The 22503-nt window shown below is 36.3% G+C and overlaps 1 protein-coding gene across 1 annotated transcript; it reads right to left on the reverse strand.

Moving 5' to 3' along the window:
* Window positions 1–5165: 5165 nt before the first annotated feature.
* On the reverse strand, window positions 5166–22054 carry LOC128509756 (macrophage mannose receptor 1-like). Its single transcript, XM_053481593.1, has 26 exons — window positions 21979–22054; window positions 19033–19209; window positions 15178–15333; window positions 14978–15091; window positions 14744–14881; window positions 14418–14600; window positions 13335–13492; window positions 13120–13233; window positions 11880–11995; window positions 11634–11782; window positions 11332–11528; window positions 11093–11208; window positions 10927–11011; window positions 9753–9897; window positions 9528–9566; window positions 9192–9358; window positions 9041–9105; window positions 8864–8964; window positions 8706–8789; window positions 8621–8673; window positions 8027–8141; window positions 7713–7885; window positions 7054–7156; window positions 6667–6899; window positions 5932–6097; window positions 5166–5350 (listed from the first exon to the last, which is right to left on the reverse strand). Exons 1-26 carry the CDS (start codon window positions 22052–22054, stop codon window positions 5166–5168), a joined length of 3408 nt encoding a protein of 1135 aa, XP_053337568.1.
* Window positions 22055–22503: the final 449 nt, after the last annotated feature.

Raw genomic sequence — 22503 nt, forward strand, 5'->3', positions numbered from 1 at the left:
ATTGTGATCTCTCTGACCTGCTTAGGTTTGTCATTCACTAATTGCAAAGCACAGTGTTATTTATCTGTAACATGTATACCAACCCTTTCATCTCAAGAAAAAGTGATCAGCCTACAGTATATTTGCTCTCAGGCTAGTCCATAGGTTGGTGAGAGTGTAACCTTGAAACTTACCAGGTACCATCTCTTACCCTTCTACCCTCTATGGCTTGCACATATCATCCGTGTGTGCACTGACACACTGGAAGCAACATCAAGTTCAAGGTTAAGTAGGCTTTATTGTCATTACAACCATATACAGTTAGTACACAGTGAAACGAAATAACGTTCCTCCAGGACCAAGGTGCTACATGCAACATAAATTTACAACATAAATTAACAGAAAAACTAAACTAGCTAACCAAGAGGCCTAGTTAGCTGGCTAGCAGAGACAAGACAGATTGACCTGACAACATAAATTTTACCACCATAAATTAACACCATAAATTAACACCATAAATTAACAAAAAACTAACTAGCTAACCCAGAGACAACAGATAACATAAAGTGCATGTGCAAATGAGCAACAAAGTGACGGTGTGACAAACACAACATAACATAATACTTTGTGGTGTTGAGGGGATGAGTTGAGGTAGTGCAGAACCAGTAAACATTTTAGAATTAAGAAGAATTTAAGACGTTAGTGCAAAAAGTAGTCCAGTAATGAATATTGTGCAAAAAAGAGCATTTTCAGGTTGATGTGTACGATAGTTTGGTGGTGTAGGTCAGTGTCTCTGTGCTGGTGTTGATTAGTCAGTCCAGTCTCAATGTTTTGAGGGAGTTGAGTTAAGCCAAGTGATAATGTTTGTGCGTGTGTGCGTGATAGTTTACTTTTTGCTTAAGTGTTTTTTTAGGATTTCCACCACACAAGTTACAGGGACTGGACTGAAAGTGAGAGGCAAACACTTACCAAAAATGAAAGCCAAAAAGTCTTTCAGGATGCCTGGAGAACTATTCCTTAAGACTATGAAGACATACAAGAACATCTGGCTCTTCCTTTGCACACCACTGTACATAAAAAGCAAAAAAACTATTGCATTGTCCCAACAATGTTATATCTCATTTAAACGAACCCGAGATAAGCAAGACATGCTCTCCTAAATGGAACCTTTAGAAAAAAAGGGTCTTTTTCACACACACACACACACACACACACACACACACACACACACACACACACACACACTCTCTCTCTCTCTCCCTCTTTCTGTACTAAGTGAGCAGGGTTTTTATTTCCTAATTACATGCATACAAAGAAAATAAACCACTTATTATAGTCATAATACCCCCCTATACTTTTCCTATTCCTACGAATTCCTTTCAGCACAGAGCAAACTCTAAAATGACAGATGATGGATGGATGGATGGATGGATGGATCGAAGTTTTTTTCTGTACATTGGTCAGAGCTCGCCCTCTCAATCTTCAGTGTTTATGTTTCAAACATTGGAGGAACCAAAACTAGCCAACAGTACAGAAAGAGGTATCAGACTGTTTTGTCCATTGCTTTTGTCTTTTCTGTAATGACGTAGAAAGTATCTCAGTGTCAACTGTGCTTACAGAATCATTCAGTGCTTCCTCTGCTCAATTATAGGAAAGATTTTTAGTGTGCATCTGGAAGCTCTGATAATGTTTGTTAAGTTTGGATCTTCATACTGAATCGAAAAGTTGTAATGAAGCCCTTTTAGAGCAACAACCAAGTCTTCAACTAAAACCAGCTTCCTACATTTCGGATTTGGCAGACACTCTCATCCAGAGCGACTTACATTTTTATCTCATTAAACATCTGAGCAGTTGAGGGTTAAGGGCCGCGCTCAAGGGCCCAACAGTGGTAACTTGGTGGTTGTGGGGTTTGAACCTGGGATCTTCCAAACCGTAGTCCAATGCCTTAACCACTGAGCTACCCCTGGCCACCTTCTTGGTAAGGGAGAGCTTCCATATGTCCCACTCTGTCAGTTTAACTCTAACTACAATTTTCTCATGAGAAGTCATCTGACCAGAAAATAAAAACCTGGTAATTTCTAATAATTAAAATATGAATACACTGAGGAAAACTATAAAATTGTCTCAAATGTGCATTGATAAAGTTGGCATGGCCATAAATACTGTACGAAGTTTGATGATCTTCAGTATTTTAGCAACTTACCAAAACTTACACCAAAACAACTGGAAGAAAAAGAAAACAGAAAATAATCAATAATTATAAAAGAAAAAAGTAATATTTGTGTTCATTCCATGCAAAAATGTGACACAATGAGAATTTATTTAGCACAAGATATGACATTTAGGTGTCACTTCCATCTTGCCTTTTACACTGTAACATGATAGAGGAAAAACATCACTGAGCTCTGACATCTGAGTCACACCAAGGGAAGTGACATGGCTCACTGAATGTGCTCAATGTACCATGCTGAGATTGTTTTACAGACAAACAGAATATCACTTATATCAGTAATAGAATTTGGAAGACTAGAGTTTAAGCAGAGTAGAAATACCCATATTCTATTTTATCAGCTGTCACGGAGGATGTAGTCAGCACTGTCTTTAGCTGTGGTGCCATGAAATTATATGACAGGTGCTGTTTTAACTTCGTCCATGTCAACTGAGGGTCTGAAAAATGAGCTGGAGTACAGATAGTATGCCATCATTCTTTGATCTTACAGTGTGAGGGCTAAATTTGTAAAGTTTTCAGATTCACAGAATAAAAAAAAAAATGTTTGCCCTCAAAAAAGGCATTGTTGAAACATCAGAGGGTGGGCCAAAGGCTTTAATCAGCTGAGGTTAAGGCTGTGGAAAGTGATGCTTTGGTTTCAATCTAAAACCAGACACACACACACACACAAATTCAATATTGTTGTTTACACTAGAGTTGTTAATGTTCATTTTAGCTAAAGTCATAATCCTGTTTTACATTAAAGTTGGTAATTTCCACTAAAGTCTTAAAACTATGTCAAGATATCAAGACTACTTTAAAAAATGCAATTGAAAGTCCAAATAAAGTCCTTGCAAGTTCTGTACTGTACCTATTCAAGCACCCATTCAATCTTTTGTCTTGTATGATGCTGCAGACTGAACTATTTATGTTTCTTTGTCTTCCATCATTCAGCAAACATTTCCTTTTGTTCCTTCATTCTGCACCTTGAAACTTTTTTGTTTGCCCATCAAAATAATCTTGTCAACAGAACAATCAAGTCTTTTCTTTAAAACACTTCTGATTAATTACTTATTTCTAGTTTTTAAATGGCCTTTGATAAAAGTGTATGCTATTTAAATAAATATCATAAAAGGATTTTAACTATAAGAAACATGTTTTTTAGTTTTGTATTATTTATGAGAAAAATATCTTTAGAATGATATACAAATTACTTAACACATGTTTCACGAGGCTGTTTAAATGTAAAAAGCACATTCATACCACACACCTTTATTTACTCTTCGGCTAACCAAAACGCAGATCTCAGCCGAATATCTCAATTCAATTCAATTCAAATTTATTTATATAACAATGGTCATTGTCTCAAAGCAGCTTCAAAAAAATGAAAAGAAATTAAATTTCAATAAAAAATAAAAATAAAATAATAATAAATAAATAAAATAATAATAATAAATTGTGTATGTGTGAGAATATCTCCTGTTTCCGGCTCAACCAAACAGATACAATTTTCTTTTTGTTTTTTTTGGTTGGCCAGACTGCAGCCAGAACTCAGCCTAATGCTGTTTGGGATCAATACTGGGAGTCCTGGGGAAACCTGGTGTCACCTGAGCCAGGTGTCAATAGTTCTTACATACTGTACCCTTAAAAAAGTCGTGGATTATTCAGTGAAACAGAGGCTCTGCTGAAAAAAGTTAGGTACATCAGTCCCTTTACCTCTAATAAACGGTCTTTCTGAGTGGTATAATTGAGTTGTTTTGCTATGAGCACACACCCAATGCTTTCATGAACTCAGTTCTGTTAAAACAATCTGCCAGATACGTTTATTCTCCATTTTCTCAGCTTTTCTGCTAGAGTTTAAAATGATTTTTTTTTGTTTGTGTAAATTGACATAGTTTAAAAGTCGCACATGAATCTAACTTATTTACATCAGCCACATTATGAAAGCCCAGTTTGTGCTCTATATCAATAAGGGAAATGTATTAACTACTATATTGGTAAAGATTTGAAATTTAATTACACAAATTTAATTACACACATGAATCACTGCAGGTCTTCAGAAAGGCCTCAGACCACTTAGGGTTATAAATCACAACTTGGCATTAATTTCAGAGCACGGGTAAAGTGGTTTAATGAGTGAATAATAGGTCTTATGGGTCAGTGGATACTACGGCGGTATGCACCTCATTATAAATTCTGTCTCAAACTTATTCAGTTCTTTATGTTAATGTTACTTCAGGTAAGTACTTCAGATTTCATTAAGCTGAACAAAAATATCTGGAACATTTTCGACAACAAAAATGTCTTACTTTATTCCTTTGTAGTTTTATTTTGTTTATTTATTTACGATTTAAAAATTCAAATAAAGAACAAGAATGTGTCAATAAAGAAGATGTCTGGGAATAAAACTCTGCTGCTATAGACATTTGCATTGCTTGCACACTTCTATTATCTTGAACATTTTTAGGATTAAAGACAGGACTACAGTACAAGACGTAATTAAGCAACATAGACAGAGATATATAGATAATCTTTATTGATACTTGATACAATGTTATTAGGTAATTGTACCTTATTTAAAGTAATACAATTTTGCAGATGATGCTACAAAAAAAAAAACAGATTAACAGATTTTTTAAGGCAATTAAAAAAATAGAGAAGAAAAATAAATGTGCAAATTGTCAGAGTACTTTATAGTATGTATGTGTGTAAAGTAACAATGAATACGATGGTGGGAATGATGTCCTGAATCATTCTTTGTGACAGCGAAGCTGAATCGTGTGATTATATCGTCTTTTGTTTAGCAGCGCGGTCAGTGTGTTTTCTCTATATTAAATTCCTACAACTAAGCAAACTGGTAATATATATATATAATGCATTAAAACATTTTGATTATTTAAAAGGTTTTTCTTTTAGGTAATTTATATAGGCATTGTGTGTTATGCTTGCCCATGTGTTCCATGTTGGTCACCTGTCCCTAGAGGTCTTCCTCAACTATGTTTCTTAACTCTATGTTGGCATTAAATGTACGCTCCCAGATGATAGAGAAAAATGGTCTTTTGTAGAAGAGGAAGCCTGCGAGTCCTGCTGCAGCAATAATCACCAACACAACTGCTACAACGATACCGGCGTAGCCATGAGAGCCCTCTTCCACTTGGGGTTCTGCTGGGCAAAGGTAATAATTAGGAGCATTGAAAAAAAACATTTTTAGCACAAAATGATTTTATAGCAACAGGAGATTGCTGTTTTACTTATAGGCTTTTTTAGCTTTTAATAGAAAATAAATTTATTTATTAATTTTGTAATTAAAATGTCAATGCAGTTAATTAAAAGTAAATGAAGTTTTGTACTTATTAATTGCCGGCTGTTTCTCAACTGAAAAAGCGTGTATGTATTAGATAAAATTCTACAATAAGCTTAAGACACATTGGTTGTCATAAAAAAAATTGACCATATTTTTATCCATATTCATCTTTATCCTGGTCATTTCATTAATGTGGTGGATCTGGAGCATAACATAATCAGCTCACAGCAGATGAATCGTTTTTGCTAAGTTTTTTTGCATCTTTTTGAAAGTTTTTTCAAAAACAAAAGCACAAACACAATAGCATTTGGAATTATGCATCCAGTTACCATAACGTACACGTCTCTCTTAGTTTCCCAGATTTTACTCAAATAACTTTTATAAAACTGCAGTTATAAATGAGGCCATAATCACCTGTGCAATGAGCATCAGGACCTACTTGGTGAGCGTTTGCAGAGTGAGTAGTAGCTTTTGTTGCAGTCTGAGGTTTTCCATGTTCCATCTGTGTCGATGTATACACAGGCCTGTTCCCTCTGTGGTTCACCTACAGCCCATTCAGTGTAGTTCAGGAAACGGTTATCTATCCAGTGGTATTGTCCATCAGTCTACAAGCAACAGCAAGGAAGACACACTCAGATGAGCAGTGGTGTGTGTGAGAGAAACCAAGACAGGATGGTACCTTTAAGAACTTCCAATATAGTCATTTGCATATTTGACAAGTTATTTGAATCGACAAATCAACAAATAGCTAAAAAAAAAACAAAAAAAAAAAAACAAGGAAAATAAACATTGACTCCAAAATAAATAAATAAATAAATAATAATAGACTGGATATTATTGTAGACATTTAAATATCAAGTCTAATATCTGACTATTTATATACTGCTTCTAAAATTGATCAGGGATCTTCAACTTTAGATTGTGGATTCTTCGAGCGGACTCAACTAATCTGTTAATCAGTAGTTTCAGTGGGTGTTTGTAAGTGTTGGTGCATTACAAACTGTGCTGGACACTGGCCCACCCAGCCCTGAAATAGACCTTTACTGAGAGCGATCCATGGATAATAGTTTTGCTGCTAAACAGGTATGCAAGTATAAGACTCTGGTATAAACTAAAATTAAAGCTCAAGAATATCTGTCCGTAGCTCCCGCACGTTGGTTTTCTTTGTGCTTACCACATAGCTGTTGAGGCCAATCCAAATAGGCTCTTTTAAGGTGACAGTCCAGAGGGTGATGAAGGCCTGAGTAACATAGTCTAACACACTAGCTAAATCAGCATCATCTGCTTTGCACTGCCTCCTCGCTTCATCCCAGCTCATCTTCTCAGCCTGTACCTTATATAAATTGTATCCCAGTTTAAAATATGATGCTGGTGCCACTGTTGTCACTGGAACTTCGACCAGAGGATCTGGAGCAGATTAAACACACATTCCTAATAAACACATCATCTCAAGTTTTGTAATGTATTTTTTTTTTTTTTACTGTATATATATTTTATACACAGCTATTTTCAAAAGTTCACTGTTATTCTAATAGTTTGTGCTGTGGCAACTTCCAGTTACCAGTATTTCTCTTGCAAACAAAACCTCGTTTCTCTTCACAATGCTCAACTTTCCACATGCCAGCAATCAGGTCTGGTCCCTTCACCATAACGACACATTCAAACTGCAGAAAATGATGATTATGTCATTAAATTATGTCCTCAGAATAGGAATTAGGTCAACATATACATTAACAGTACAGTATATTGTCAAACAATACATATGCTACAATAGGAATAAAAGGTTGAAGGTTAAATAGTGGCAAAAAAATATCAAAAAGTGTCACAAGATTCACATTACTTGGTCAGTGTCTTTAAACAGGACGAAGTCTGGCAAAAAATATATAATATCCTGATATGAGGATCTTACAGTACATGGATATACAAATACAGTAATGTACTGTATACATCTGAGGACAGTGAGGTCTCATGAAGTTAAGTTATTAAGCCTTAGAACGTTGGAAAACTTCCATGGGAAAGAACATTGCTTTCACCACACCCTTATCCAGAGTAACTTGCATTTATATCTCCTTATACATCTGAGCAGTTGAGGGTTAATGGCCTTGTCCAAGGGCCCAATAACCCCTAAGCCAACCCTGCCAACTAATCTGTAAGCAAAATGATTATGTGCAGAAGAGAAATGATTACTGTATATGTTTATGATAGAGAAAGGGCACTTGCCTCTACTCCGTATGGTCTGCGTCCATCTGGAACTGACACTGGATTACCCTTAGCCCAGTTTGTGAAGCTGACCCGAGTTCCATCCGTCCAAAAGAAGGGCGTTTCCGAGGTGACACCATTCAAGCCAATCCACACGTCATCACTTCCGCCGAGTATCATAGTAGTGAGAAATGCTGAGCAGATAAAGACTGATTAAACCAGACTTATCGTTTAATTGTTCAGCCCAAATTAAAATGACTATTCCAAAGCTAACAGAAGACCATTGTAGAGGTTAAACCAGTAGGGGATATTTTTCGTTCCAGTATAACGGGTACCTTGCTCTGCTTGACTCAGAACGGACACCAGGTTGCCTCCTTGGGAGACGCAGTATTGTCGAGCATCATGCCATGATTTGTCTTGGCTACCATCTTTCCCTGCAGATTTATAACACTACGGAGAAATTTAAATAATGTCAGACAAGCAATATTGTAATGTTTTATTTTAGTATCGGTGATGCTAATCTATTAATGTTTTAGTAAAACCTCGTGTAAACAGTTTGCATAAGCCATCCTGATCTGAGAATTTCCTCTACATTTTACATGTGTCAGAAAGTCTGGTTTACTTTTTTCCCTTTTTCCCTAAATGTGTGCATACAGTATGTTGATGAAGACTAGAAGTGCCATAGAAAAGGGAATTATAACTGGAAAGTATACTTCACACTGTAGATTTAGTTGTGTGTCATTAATGCTGGCTCCAGGTATTGTACAGAAAATGAAACACTCTTACACCTCTTCTGTCCATCTTCCCTTTATACACTGATATTCTTACACATGAGGCCCATTTTGTGATGGAGGCAGCCATTAAGGGTGAACTATTTCAAACTTTAATAATAAGCCACTGTTTTTTTATGTGAAGATTAATTGACTCACTTTTCCCTGAAAAGCAGTCCAGTCAGAACGACATCCTCCTTCTGGGGCAGTGGTAGAACGGCTGCTGTGAGCTGCTGTGTTGCTTGGAGCTGTGTGGTGCTGACAAAGTTAGCGCTTCTTTTACAGATTGACCGTAACCTTTCTCCACAGGGAATATTTTCCCAAAATCCTGGAAAATAGATGATTTTATGCATCCCAAGTTTATTGATGACAACCTAATTCAAAAAGATGAGGTGGACTTACCCTTCCGTGTGAGCATGGCGACACAGTTTTCATCTTCGGTGCGAAAGCTTGGTGCACCCCAGGCCCATGCTGTATAGACAACTGGGGAACCATCCACCCAACTAGAGGAATGGGAAAATATTAATACAGCTGATAGAAGAGAAAATTGTCCTTGTGTTGCCACTTTATTAAAGTTACCTAATGGATTCATCCAATCTCACAGTCAATCCAATGTAGTACATGCCATCGAATCTGCTTAAAATCTGTAAGATTAAATTCATAAAAGCACAAACAGCTTTGAAATTGGTATTATCAGCAAAGAACAGTGGCACTGGGATCGGTCCTTTACCTGCGTATATAAAAATGTTCTCTCACTTCGACTGGTAATGACAACAAGGTCAGAATGATGATTCTTGCAAGCTGTGCGAGCATCTTCCATATTCAGATGCTCATCATTAATGTAGTACTGACTACCACTGAACTGGATCCAGCCATCATCTGTAATGGTAACCTCCGCTATGGAGCGTAAAAGACACAAAAGAAAAATATCAGGTTGTAGAATTGAGAAACTTTTCTTTAGTTTTTATTGTATTTTATTCATGCACAACACAAGACAACTAATATAAGCGGTTTTATCAATATAATGCAAAGGTAGGCAAACTGAATTAATGAAGTGAAATTATACCTTGGGGTGTGTTTGTAGGTGGAGGTTTTGGAGTTGTACCTGTTGTAAGGGTCAGAGATAAACATCTGAAATAACTTCAGAGTGATCACAGTGGAACAATTATTGTTAATCCTAAAATACTCCGGGGGAAAAAAAAGGTAGATCATATACACTGCAATTGATGAGTGTATGTGTGTGTGTGTGTGTGTGTGTGTGTGTGTGTGTGTGTGTGTTTAGACTACCTACCCAGTGGTATCTGACAGATCCAATTGTTGTAGGCTTCACAATTAGCATCGTTCCACTTATTATAATGGATCAACCAGACTTCGGCACAATGCTCTCCAGAATGCACATTATCAGGCTCTCCAAAGGACCAGTTCACATAGTTTGACTAGCATGCAAGAACACAAACATAATGAAAAAAATTATAAGAAGAAATCACACATATAGATATTTAAGGTGTAAAAGCCTTTCCCACTCATTCATCCAAAACAAAAATAACTAAACATGTAAAATATTTCTAAAGTCTCTAAATTCCTAAATAAATCATCTAATATTACAGATGTCAATACAGCTTTAAATACAAACCAAGCCATTACCGGCTCACTGATATTTCTACACTATAAACATAAACTGTGTATTAAGCATACTATGGCGGCTTAACTACACTCATACATACATGCCCTAAAGAACCTAAATATATAATATAACAACAACAACAAATCAGCCATAACGTTCCAAGGCTAAACATTCCCAGCATTGTCCGGGTTCCCCTTGTACGAATGACTTCACAAGACCTTTGGTGGTGTCCGGCACCAGGATGTTAGCAGTGGAACCTTTGGGTGCTGTGGGATTGTAGGGCGGGGTTCTGCCTCCGTGGATCAGACTTGTTTGTCTGGTGAATTCAGTGGATGCTCGGTCAGATTGCCGTCAGGGAGCTTGGACATTGAGCTGTTTGCCCACTAACCTCCATATGCAACTGGCTGTGATGGAGTGGATCTTCTGATACCTTTCTATCATTGCCTGCATTAACTTTATTTAGCTATTTAAACTATATGGCTGATGTTTGGTCCCCAGAGGCATAGATAAGCTCGGTTCAGTTTACTCTATATAACTGATAATCACTGTTATTCAATTTACCTGGTGGTGGTGTTTGTGTTATGGCTGATCAGTGTATAATTATGAATAGTAAAATACTTTCGGCATAGAATCATTATAATTAATAACCATATACTGTACATCCCCAAGGATTACGTTTTATACTAAACCATTTAAAGCTTACAGTTTTTTCAACATGCTTTCTAGTTAATAATAATTATAATAATAATAAAAATTAATTATACTAATTGATATAAAATAAAAATCTTAGCAATGAATTAAAATCATACAAGAGTGAACAGCAAAAATGTAATTAACTCACTGCAGTTCCATCTGACCAGACAAAGCCAGCATTATCATCCAGCATATTATAGCCAATCCAGGCCGTAACCCATTCACCAACATACCTTTTAGAGGACAATAAATAATATGCATTTCAATTCTAAAGTCAAATAAAAGTTATCCAACTGAAAAAAAAAAATACTTACTTCAAATTGTTGTTTTCAGATGCACTATGAAAGCTCGCAAGGTCACCACCAATGTCTTTGCAGTAATTACGTGCCTCAATCCATGTTTTCTTATTATTTTCCGAATTTATATATAGCTAAGGAGTTAGAAAAAAAAAAAAAGCACAAGATGTTGCATGAGAATGTGTGCGTCGCTTTATGGTTTAAACCATAAAATCTATTGAGTGAGATTGTTTTTTGTGGTTGTGCAGTGACCGTACCCGAATGCAGTTGCCAGGGTCCTTTTTTATCCACCCAGAGGGGCAACTGAGAGGTTGTGTCACTGGAGGTTCTTTGGTTGTCGTAACACCCTCTGCCAATTTCTTACAGATGTACTTCTCTTTACTGTCACAGCTGATTACATCCCATAATCCTGCCGAAGTCCCAGTTAGCATGGCAACACAGCCCTGGTGCCTCCCTAAGTGTTGGACATAAAAAAAGTAAACTTTGATCATTCAATACAATATTAAATATTAACAAAATATTTAGTGCTCACTATAGGACTCATGAATAATGTCCATACCTGGCATTCCTACATTAAATTGTGTGAATTTGACAGTTTGCTTATTTGTCCACTCGAAGGTTCCTACATGTTCTGTATTGGACAGGCCGATCCAGAGATACTTTTCAGGTCGCAAGCCAAAGTGGCTGATGAGAAATGCATTCTCATACCTACAATAAAGCCCACATGACCATATCACTACACACATGCAGGTCCCATGCAAAATATATTTAATGGTGTATAAAAGCAGTATAGCGTGTGCCTTACATGTCTGCAACTTGAACTAGGTTTGCTGCACTCTGTCCACATGCTGTTTCGGCCTCATTGAAGGTTTTGGCTTCTACGGCAATGCTGTAGCAGTAGGAACTGAACCTGATCCACCCCTAAAAGTACAACGGAAAGCAGACACACTCTAGCACTTTCAAATATACAGTTTCCCCGAATCCTAAATCCATGTTTATACTTGGTATCCCAAAAGACTTCATACAGTATTTATTAATTAACGCTTTTTAGCAAAATATGTTGTGGTCGCTTCAGAAACCTAATGAAAATCATTCATTCGTTGTTTATATACCACTTATCCTGTTTAGGAACACGAGAAGCCTTGAGTCTATCCCAGGAGACTTCGAGCATGAGGTAAGGTACACCCTGGACAGGGTGAGAACTCATCACTCATGCAGACGCACAGAATACCTGAAGGAAAAACACACCAAGCTCCATGCACCCATACGGGCGGGATACAAACCTTAGACCCTGGAGGTGCCAGGCCACAGTGCTGACCACTACACTATCGTGCCACCCTAATGAAGAACAATCTTATGCAATTCAAAGTGAGAACCCACCATTTTAAACAATATTGTGCTACACTCTGAAAGATAAGCCAAACACCTTGGGAACTTATATCTTAAATCGAGTAACGCTAAAGTCAGACTTTCTGCACACCACTGCGGTGACAGTGCACCAGTGAAGAACTGGAATCAGGCTGTTCCCAAGGTTTTTATTACTTGTAAACTCCTTCCTGCAGAGCAGAAATATGCAGATATGGACGGCAGGCATTGGCTATCAAGTATATATCACACCATATAGTGTGGGGTTCTATGAGACAACGCCTACAAAAAGCGCATCACCATGGTGAGTGACACCTGAGAATGAAAAGAGAAATTAACAAGCAGGAAAGGTAAATAAAACTGTAAATGTACATGGCAGCAGGATGTTGATTACACACCACCAGGACATTTAGATAATTTTGAATCTAAAGTTTTGCAGAGAAGCAAACATTTGCTTAATTAATACTGTGTGTGATAAAACCATAAATCAGATCCATGTATTTATATTAAAATATTACAAATTACGCAAACTCTTATATAGTTGTACTTATGGACACATGTTCAGGAACCACTAGTTTGATGGTTCCAGCTGGAAAAACAAAAAAACAAACAATGCAAGTACAGTATTGAGCATTTTCTGTGTGGATAAAATAAAACGATAAGGAGAGGGTAGGACTCACAGCAGGACATCCAGGACCGATCAACTCAGGGGACCCATCAGGTTCGGTGGAGGCTTCCTTTTTACACACGTAGCCATACTCCTTTTCACATGTCTGATCTGCCCATTTCCCCTCCTACATATAGGAGAATCCAAACAATCACAGAAACACTTTCAGTGCTTCATCTGCACAGGTTATACCAATTGGTAATACATTGGATTTCGCAGTTACTGTACCGTTCCTTTCATGACAACGCAGTGCTCTCTGAGGATAGCCATGTGTGAAGGTTCTCCCACATCCCACTTGGCAAAGGTGACATAGGATCTGTCTGACCATTCAAACAGGTTCTGAGTCTTCTGATCATTTAGACCTATCCATAGTTCATCAGTCGGCACTGGGGAACAAACGCAATGAGTATCCAAGTCAGTGGGGGAAATGTAAGGTTTTAAAGTTGAATAAACGAGTTGCTCCGTCTCTCTGCTGTGCTGTGATAAGCTTTTCTTAGTATAGAGGATTTAACACTTCATATCAGATCCATGAGTAGAACTGAATTCTTTTATATAAAAAAAAATCCCTTACAGGAAACAAGCCCATGTGTTAAGGGCTATATGAAAGTCTAAGGGTCCAAAAATGTAGATTTTGCTTTAAAAAAAAAAAAAAAAAAAAGGGCAAATCACTTGTGCAATCCAGAAATGTAAATTTAATAACCAGAACGTGTCCATCAATAAGGACATGGTGTGCCCATGTATTATTGTATATTGTATTCACCTTCATTTTGTGTAAAGACTATCAATATACAGTTTCTTTAGAGATTCTATTATACAGAGTGGGTCAAAGAATTTATACACACACATCAACATGTATGCACAAAATTATATATACATAAAAAAATAAATAAAAATCATGGTCACTGTATAGTCTGAGTGGCTGGGCCCCAGGCGTGGCATGAGATTTTGCTGCATGTGTATAGAAAAGTGGTTAATAACTCTGTGTGACATCATAGTTTGATGTTTTATTACCCCAGCATCTGGGGCTTCTTGATAAAAAAATACCCTAATCTAAAATTATGTGATAATAGTATTGGTATGTCCCCTTTAAATGCATGTGCAACTTTTTTTTTCTGGGGGCCCCTGGGTGGCGATGGAGCCAGGTGTTCGTTGTTTGCAACTATATTTCATTTTAAGTTTTTAAATAGGGCATAGATAACTGTTGAAGTGTGTATACATTTTTTTTTTTTTGCACCCTCTGTATTTATTGTAACGCATCATGATTTGTTCAAATCGTCTAATCCAAATACATTTGTAAGTGTGTGCTCTTACAGTATCCAGTCTGTGATATAATAAAGCTGTGTTCTTCTATATTGTGAATACTAGTCAGTTTGGCTCCTTCTCCAAGACAGGCGGTCAGAGCATCGTCCCACGTCCCCTTAGTGCGTGAGAGAGAGTAGCAGTGACCTGAATATGGCACCCAATTGGCTGGGCAGAAACTGGGTTCATCTTTTTCTATCCAACACACATGCACACACACACACACACACACACACACACACACATCAGTGAAATGTCAAAGAGTGACAGTAAACAAAATAATAGTGGCATATGCAAATGTGTATACTTGTGACTGTATATGTGCCTCTAGATCTTACCAGCTGAAGGTGTAATGGTCGTGGAGCCCTTGCGGCAGATAAAGCCCAGTTTACTACTGCAGGCTAGACTCTCCCATCCAGATGCTTTCCCAGGATTGAGTGCTGCACAGTCCATGCCATCCTTCTGCAATGGGTGGCCTAAAGGATGCAGTATGGGCTTGGTAATAGTCATGTTAAACATGTGTTTTAGTAAAATGTTTGTGTGTGTGTGTGTGTGTGTGTGTGTGCACTAACCTGGAGCCCAGTTCAGATATCTAAAGGGGTTTCCATTGCTCCACTGCCAGCCACTTTTAAGATCCAAACTATTTAGTCCAATCCAAAGAGACGAACCACTTGCATCAGTTAACGCTAAAAAATGCAAATATATTATATGAATAAAAAAGCATTTCTGTTACAAAAATTCTCATTGCGTTCTTTTACTGACGTTTGTGTACCTGATATATATGATTGTTCACGCAGCTCCGTGATGCTGAGTAGATTAGCGTCTTGCTGCTGGCAGCTTTTATGAGCCTGATACCAGGTCAGCGCTGCCTCGGGGTTTCTCTGGTAATACACACCTGTGACTGGATCACGGTCCCAACCGGTTGTTGCTATACACCACAGACACAGAGATTTTTAAACACACACACACACACTCAATTAGGGAGTTATGTGGACAGTAGTCACACCCCTTTCCAGTGATCCTCTGGGTGCGAAAAAAATCTGGCATGTAAAATTATAACAAGAACGGGTCATTAATGGGGACCTCATTTACATACACAGAAAATTAACTGGTTTCATAACATCAAACTGTGAATTTAACTGTGCTTTTAAAATTAATAAGAAACTACAAACTACTGTAAGCATGTAAAACTTCTCTCTGTAAAGCGCATGGTCTTCATGGGTTTGAGCTCCTCATGACTAAAGAATTGTTCGTGATTCTGGTTATACATACTGTAGGCCCGGCCAGTCAAACTTTCATTTCTATTATTTGCAAAGATTGCAATTAAAAACCTCTTAATTAAACTGCGATACCTATGACCATCATTTTGCTGTAGCTTGAATAGGTATTTAATAAAAGCAAGAACTTTTCATTGAAAAGAAAAAAGTATAACATTTTATTTATTCATTTATTCATGGGGGGGGGGGGGGAGTGCTTGATGTATTGAACATCACCGATTCATCAAAGGCAAGCATCACAAATTGATACTTTTTTTCTAGTTAAAGAGACACAGCAGGGTGTCTAAGATGACCGTGCATGTGAGACTAGCTAATGTTAGGAAATACTGAGAAAGATCCTAGGAAAGACATAATCCTTTCTCGAAAGTGACAATTCAGTTGTAAACATGATGAAACCATGTCCTCATCCAGGTCCCAAGACTTCCTCTTTTTTTGATGCAGACCTTTTTTCCTAAATGTAATAATAAACGTCAGTTATATATCAATCACATAAAAATGTGTTTTTAAACGCATAATTTAAACGATAACAGTGGGACAGTTAGTAATGATGAATTGAAGGTGTTATCATTAATGCTAAACAGCTTTCAAAATATAATGTTGCAACGCAGTGTTGTCCTCATTAAAAATGCATTCTTAGCTATGGGATATTCTTAGCATTCTGCTGTGGGATATCCTATACAAGGATGAAACATGCTTAGAGGTAAATTAATCAAATTCAAATTGAAGACACATTCTGTCCTTTTTATTAAAATACAATATAGAAGGGGACAAACCCTCATCTGCTAGCATCTAAAAATATATATATTTTTAATTTACGATCATAACCCTAAGTGAAAAATGTAAAGAGGGTCATTTTACGAGTTAGGGACAGTCTGCAAATTACTGTCCAAGGATACTATTATGAACATTAATATAATAAATAAATACATTTGTTTGTTAGTTCTGTTACTGTTAGTGTCATTGTGATGCATTATGGTGTATCATGACTTATATTTATTAACATAATCTTTTTTTTAAAATAGAAATATTAATTATCTTATCTCAATAACTTTCAGTTAATGTGACCAACTGTAATATTTTTACATAGGTATGATGTACAATAATTTCCTGTAAACATGTCTTTCGCAGTGCTTATTGTTTTCTGATACTATTATTATTTATTTATTTATCTGTTTTTGATTATAAGCAATATTTGTTGCTGCTGCTGATGTTGCTTTTGTTTTTACTTCTCATTTGACATTGACTGATGTTGCTGTTCGTTTAGAATTAGAATCTTTATTGTGATTGTAGTAATGAGACATTGTACAATTTAGATTCTCATCATTTGACATTGACTGAAATTCTGAAGTTTTTTTTTGGGGGGGGAACATCTGCGGTAATCGAACATCTTTCTATAAAAACACAGTAAACTCTACACTCCACTGTATAGACAAGATATCCGTTTTGTGTCTTCATTAAATATTAGGTAATAATTTAAAGAACAGAAGCATTTAATTCTGAACACTGGGGACATTTAAAAAAAAAGTTGTTTGGCGTTGAAAGACAAACCTTTTTTTAAATATAAAAACATGAAAGTAATATATTTAAGATATTGTTGCTCCTTACCAGGGAAGGCCTTTATGCTCACCCTGTACTACTATTCAAATAATAACATAATAGATCAACCATAGATGTGCAAACTGCTAATATTTAAAAGAAAACGTTTGTGCCCTCTGCAGGACATGAGGCCACACATTTTAGAATAGACAGTGAGCCAATAGGTCATATGACCTAGAAGTTATTAACATCAAATCATTAACATTTATATTAAAAAATATTTCTCAATATGCAAAGCGATCATATTGAATAAATAAGTCCTTTTACGCCACCATGCATCACACTGATGCAAATATCCAACAGTCAAATTCAAACCAACTTCACCCTGGGTACTGACCCCTCCTCTCCAGCGTGCAGTTACTAAATGCTCCTCTCCAGCCCTGAGGCTCCATCTTAGAGACTTTAACACTCAAGTCAGAGTTTAAATCCTGCCCTATTTCATATGGTAACAGAAAGACTAACATACCATCTCGGCATAAACAAACTCTTATCAGTGCTGGTTGTTGCTGCTATTTCTCATGTAACTTGATAGTTGAATGAATAATTAATGTCACATGAATTCAGAATTGATTTTTTTTGACAGTGGACATTTTTTCAGTAATGTTCAGTAAAACAGTTTTCACAGTGCATGTGTTTAAGTAACTTAAACGTTTTAAATGAAATTCTGTATATTTCGACATATGTCTTAAGTGCCAGAATCATTTGCAATTGTTTTAAATAAAACAATTTAATATTTTGTAATAATTGAGTCTGTGTGGATTTAATAGCAGTAACTGGTACTGTAGGTAGATTAGGATATAACCAAAATCAATGTATTCAGTGTATGTTTACTGTATACATCTAAATATGTTTAATTCATATATATTATTAATTATGAAGGAATAGAATTATAGTAATATACATTTAACCTAGGTCTTCACAGAACCTGTTACTGTAAATGTAAAATGCGGTTATGGTTACTGCATATGGCAACACTGTAGCCAGTGAGTTACTGTAAAACCTTTTGAAATGTCTAACAGTGTATCTATATACAGTAAATAGAAAAACTTTGCAAACTTATGCGTCCAATAACATACGGAGGTATGAGGTGTATTTATTCGTCAGTAGTAAAAGCTAAAGATATAGGAGATGAATAGATGCCTGTTAATGAGTTAGTTAACAGGCATCTATTCATCTCGTACAGTATATTGTGTGCTCAATAAGAGATTTAATAAGAGAATTTCCTTGCAGGCCAATTAAACTAACAGTACATAGTGTCACGTGCTATTTTCACACATTACAAGAGGCTTTTTTACTATTTATTGTGAGCATGTTTTTTTTTTTATATGTGAACATAAAAGCTTTTTAACTAGAACCACTTACATCTGCAATAACGCAGGAAAATACGAGGAATTCACTTCAGCAGGTCTCCAGACTTGATTTTGCTCATCAGGAACTATCTGACCATTTTGATTCACACACATTCACATTACTTACAAACTTAAATATTTCTTTTGATCGTGTAAAGCTGCTTTGCCACAATGACAATTGTTAAATTGAATTGAATTGAATACAAATAAAATTGAATTGAATTTTGGTCTCACCCCAGTTTTCTGGCCCCAATGTAGCATTCAATTTAGGTCTATTATTCAGTAGGTCTACCTGGTCGTCCTGCCAGATTCCTATGCTTAACTATAAGCTAACCACATGGACATATGCAACGTGTCACCATGTTCATTTCAACATGTGATATTAAGAAATTAACGTTCTCTTACAGGTTGTTGGACAGAAACCCCATTTGCCGGAATGGTCGTAGTCTGTGACTGTGGCACACCAGAATCTCCCATCACCAGGTCCCAAAACATGGATGCACTCAGTGTACCAGTGTCCTTCATACTTAAAGGGAAACTCACAGGGGGCGCCCAAAGCATTGCCACCGATGGTGAAAATCTCTGCAGGAAACAGAAGTGATACAAATGATTACTCTTAAACCGATTGGTGTTTGACTGATAGGTTTAAGAGTTTATAGAACATTTACAATTCCACCAATGTCTTACTTCGCATACTGTATCTACCATGAGTCAAGTATATCATCAAACTTAACAACTTATGCCACATCAGTGCGCAAGGTTGGCTATTTATAGTCAAGTACACACACACACACTTCTTACAAATTCTTACTGGGTAAGCTATTGTGTCCCAAATATGGAAAAAAATAACATGAACATGAACATGTCAGGCAGAGAGAGACCTGGAGACAGACAGGCAAGAGAAAATACATTTGCATTTTCCTGGATAAACAAAAGGGTTCAATGACGGAGTCGTTTGGATACAGGCTATAGGAAGTGTCACCACATAAGGTTTAGGATGCAGTGAGAGGGCTGGTCTCAGGGCACAGGAATCTTCTCATTACATTATACCTTAATAATACCTTATAATGCCCCCTTAAATTCTAACATGACTTACTACAATTGATCAATGAAAATGACAATTTAAAAAAATGTAACTAATCAAAACCATGAGCACAAAAAGAGAAACTGTGACCTTAGAATCAGTGAGATATCAGATTAGAGTTACAGTACATATGGATAAGTCAGGGAAATCCCCCTTGTCTATTGCTCCTATGCTGTTAATTTAGGAAATCCTTTGGTTAGATATGAACAACATTCATACATTTCATTAGACAACCATCAGCTGCTCCAATGGACTTTCTGTATCTGAAATAAAAGAGAAGATTTAAAGGCATCACACATTGTCATGATTTGTTATGCGGCCCGCTTGCTTCCAGTTTGCTTTTTCCTGTTGAGGAAATTGAAATGAAATATTGCTGCTGCTGTTTTATCTGTAAAATCAAGGTAGTTATGTTTAAGCAGGAGTACAGTCATATACAACATGGGAGACATGAATCTGTCACATTCCATCTGTACAAACGTCTGTCATGTCAGGCGTGTCAGTTTGACTACGGGTTGAATCTAGTTATTCCAGAATAGAAACATTTATTTATTTATTATTATTATTATTATTATTATTATTATTATTATTAGTTTTAAATACTGTAATTTACTAACAATACCTTGTTCCTGAAAAAATGCTCAGGAAACAGATCCTAGCCTCATTATCAAAAACAAATATTGCATTTTGCAACATCCTGAAAATGTGATTGTGAATACACGTGATCTTTATTCCTGAAAACACTTTCTAAGCATCTAAGCATCTCTATACCAAGGTCACGAATTCACGCCACTCCATGTTCCTAAGAACACCCTTGGAAAAATAGGTACTCGAACCTGCGCACCTTGAATGTGTGGTTCACTCATTTATAAAATGCAATTACTGTGAATTGACGAGGCATCTGGGAAACACATATACTGTACATTCTACCTTGTTCCTGAGAACACTCTCAGGAATATGGACCTCTGTTGTGCCTGCAGAGTCCATGCCAAGAAGAGCAACAACAAAAAGAAATCATGTACAGCATAAGAGCATGACTGCAACTGTTCCGAAGGAAAAAAATATCCACACTCTAAGGAATGAGGATATTTTAATCAATTCATTTTATTTTTTATCCATGCCATCTTATGCCAGGGGCAGCTTATACACTAAATGCAAGCCTCAGATGCTGCCCTAAACCCCACCTACTGGTCAAAGAATGTAAGACGAGATGATGTGTTCGTGGTCATTTTACCAGTAATGTATGTGATCCCTTTAAAGAAGTCTTGGGCGTGGGAATAAAACATGATTTTCATTAAACTATGCAAACAAGTCATTATAGGTGCTTAGTGGAATCTGGCAGGATGTGATGAACCCTTTGTGTTACTGAAAAGAGGAAAGAAATTAATTTCCCAACCACTTTCCTGGTGAGATTCCTTATAGATTCTAACTTTAACAGACAGTGATCTCTTCATTCCTACAAAGCGGTCATTTAGACCACACAAAGAAAGTTATATTCATAGGTTTATTATTATCAAACATGACATATTACTAGGCACGTGACAGCCATCAAGACCATTAATACAAATTCTTGTATAATGTTTATTTTGTGGCACATTTATTTTTCAGGGCTTTGTCATGAATATGCAAATAAACATTTATATATAATAAAAATAAATATTGTTTATGATGAAAAATTAGATGAAACTAATTTAATATTAAAAAAACAATATAAAAGTACAATGTTGTACAGTAGATGAAAAAATATTATTTATATTTTTCATATACAAAAATATATAATTATCATTTTAATACTGCTTATTTTATTTTATTGTCTCATGTAATTTGTAAACCATTAAACTATAAATTTATGTTCTAATACAATATTTGATTGTGATTATGTTAGGGGGCAATTCATGGCAGGGGGGCATTTCAGCACATAACACCGGAAAACCAAACTTCTTAGACAACACGATTGGAGTTAATTAAGTTGAACGAGACTTATTTAGAAAACATAACACAAATTAAACATTATTTTTTAACTTAAGTATTTTACAAACAAATCTCACGAGAAGATTTATTGCTCGGCTCGATTTCTAATTAACTGGATCCATATTTTATGTTTTGAAAATCTTATAGATTTTTCTTAAAAACAGTGTTGCAAATCATTGGTTGCAACATGAACATTTAAATTAATATTAATAATTAATATATTAAATTAATATAATATTTTTAACCCATATCTCCACGGATCAATCTGATCAGTCACGCAAAAAAAGATGTGTACATACCTGACTGCACACTGATTTGCAAAGTGTTCCAGAGAATGGCCACAAGGACAGACACGGCGATCTGACGGTTCCTCATGTCTGATGACAATCACCGGCGTGAGGGCCTGTTTTTATACAGTACACTGGTACGTGTCACGGATTTGTTACTTTAAAGAAGAATTCCAGATTCTTTTTGCTTTACACATGAGCTCAGTCAGCGCTTTGTTTAAGGAAACACTAACAAAGAGCTTATTATAATTTGACCTTGAGGATTTCACCAGCTACTGTATAATAACTGTAAAAATGTGACATCATTTGAAATATGCGTATCTGATAACGACTTGTCCTAGGCAAACGAATATGGATTTTAAACCTTTCCCAGATTACTGCTCACACAGATGCCCCGGTAGGTGTTAGGGTCTAATTTATCTCCATCTTATAAATTAAACACTTAAACACTGCCTTTGAACATTTACAATCAAACACGCTCTGGACATTTTATCCACTTTTAAAGAAATTCCTGTGTGATGATCGTTGTTACAGATT

Source organism: Clarias gariepinus, chromosome 2, assembly GCF_024256425.1.
Source record: "Clarias gariepinus isolate MV-2021 ecotype Netherlands chromosome 2, CGAR_prim_01v2, whole genome shotgun sequence".
NCBI classification, from domain to species: domain Eukaryota; kingdom Metazoa; phylum Chordata; class Actinopteri; order Siluriformes; family Clariidae; genus Clarias; species Clarias gariepinus.

Coding starts and splice junctions, on each gene's coding strand:
- LOC128509756 (XM_053481593.1), bottom strand. CDS start 22,054: ATGAGGAACCGTCAGATCGCCGTGTCTGTCCTTGTGGCCATTCTCTGG. Junction 13,234..13,334: donor GCGTTGTCATGAAAGGAACG/GTACAGTAACTG, acceptor TCCTATATGTAG/GAGGGGAAATGGGCAGATCA. Junction 11,783..11,879: donor CTAGTTCAAGTTGCAGACAT/GTAAGGCACACG, acceptor GCTTTATTGTAG/GTATGAGAATGCATTTCTCA.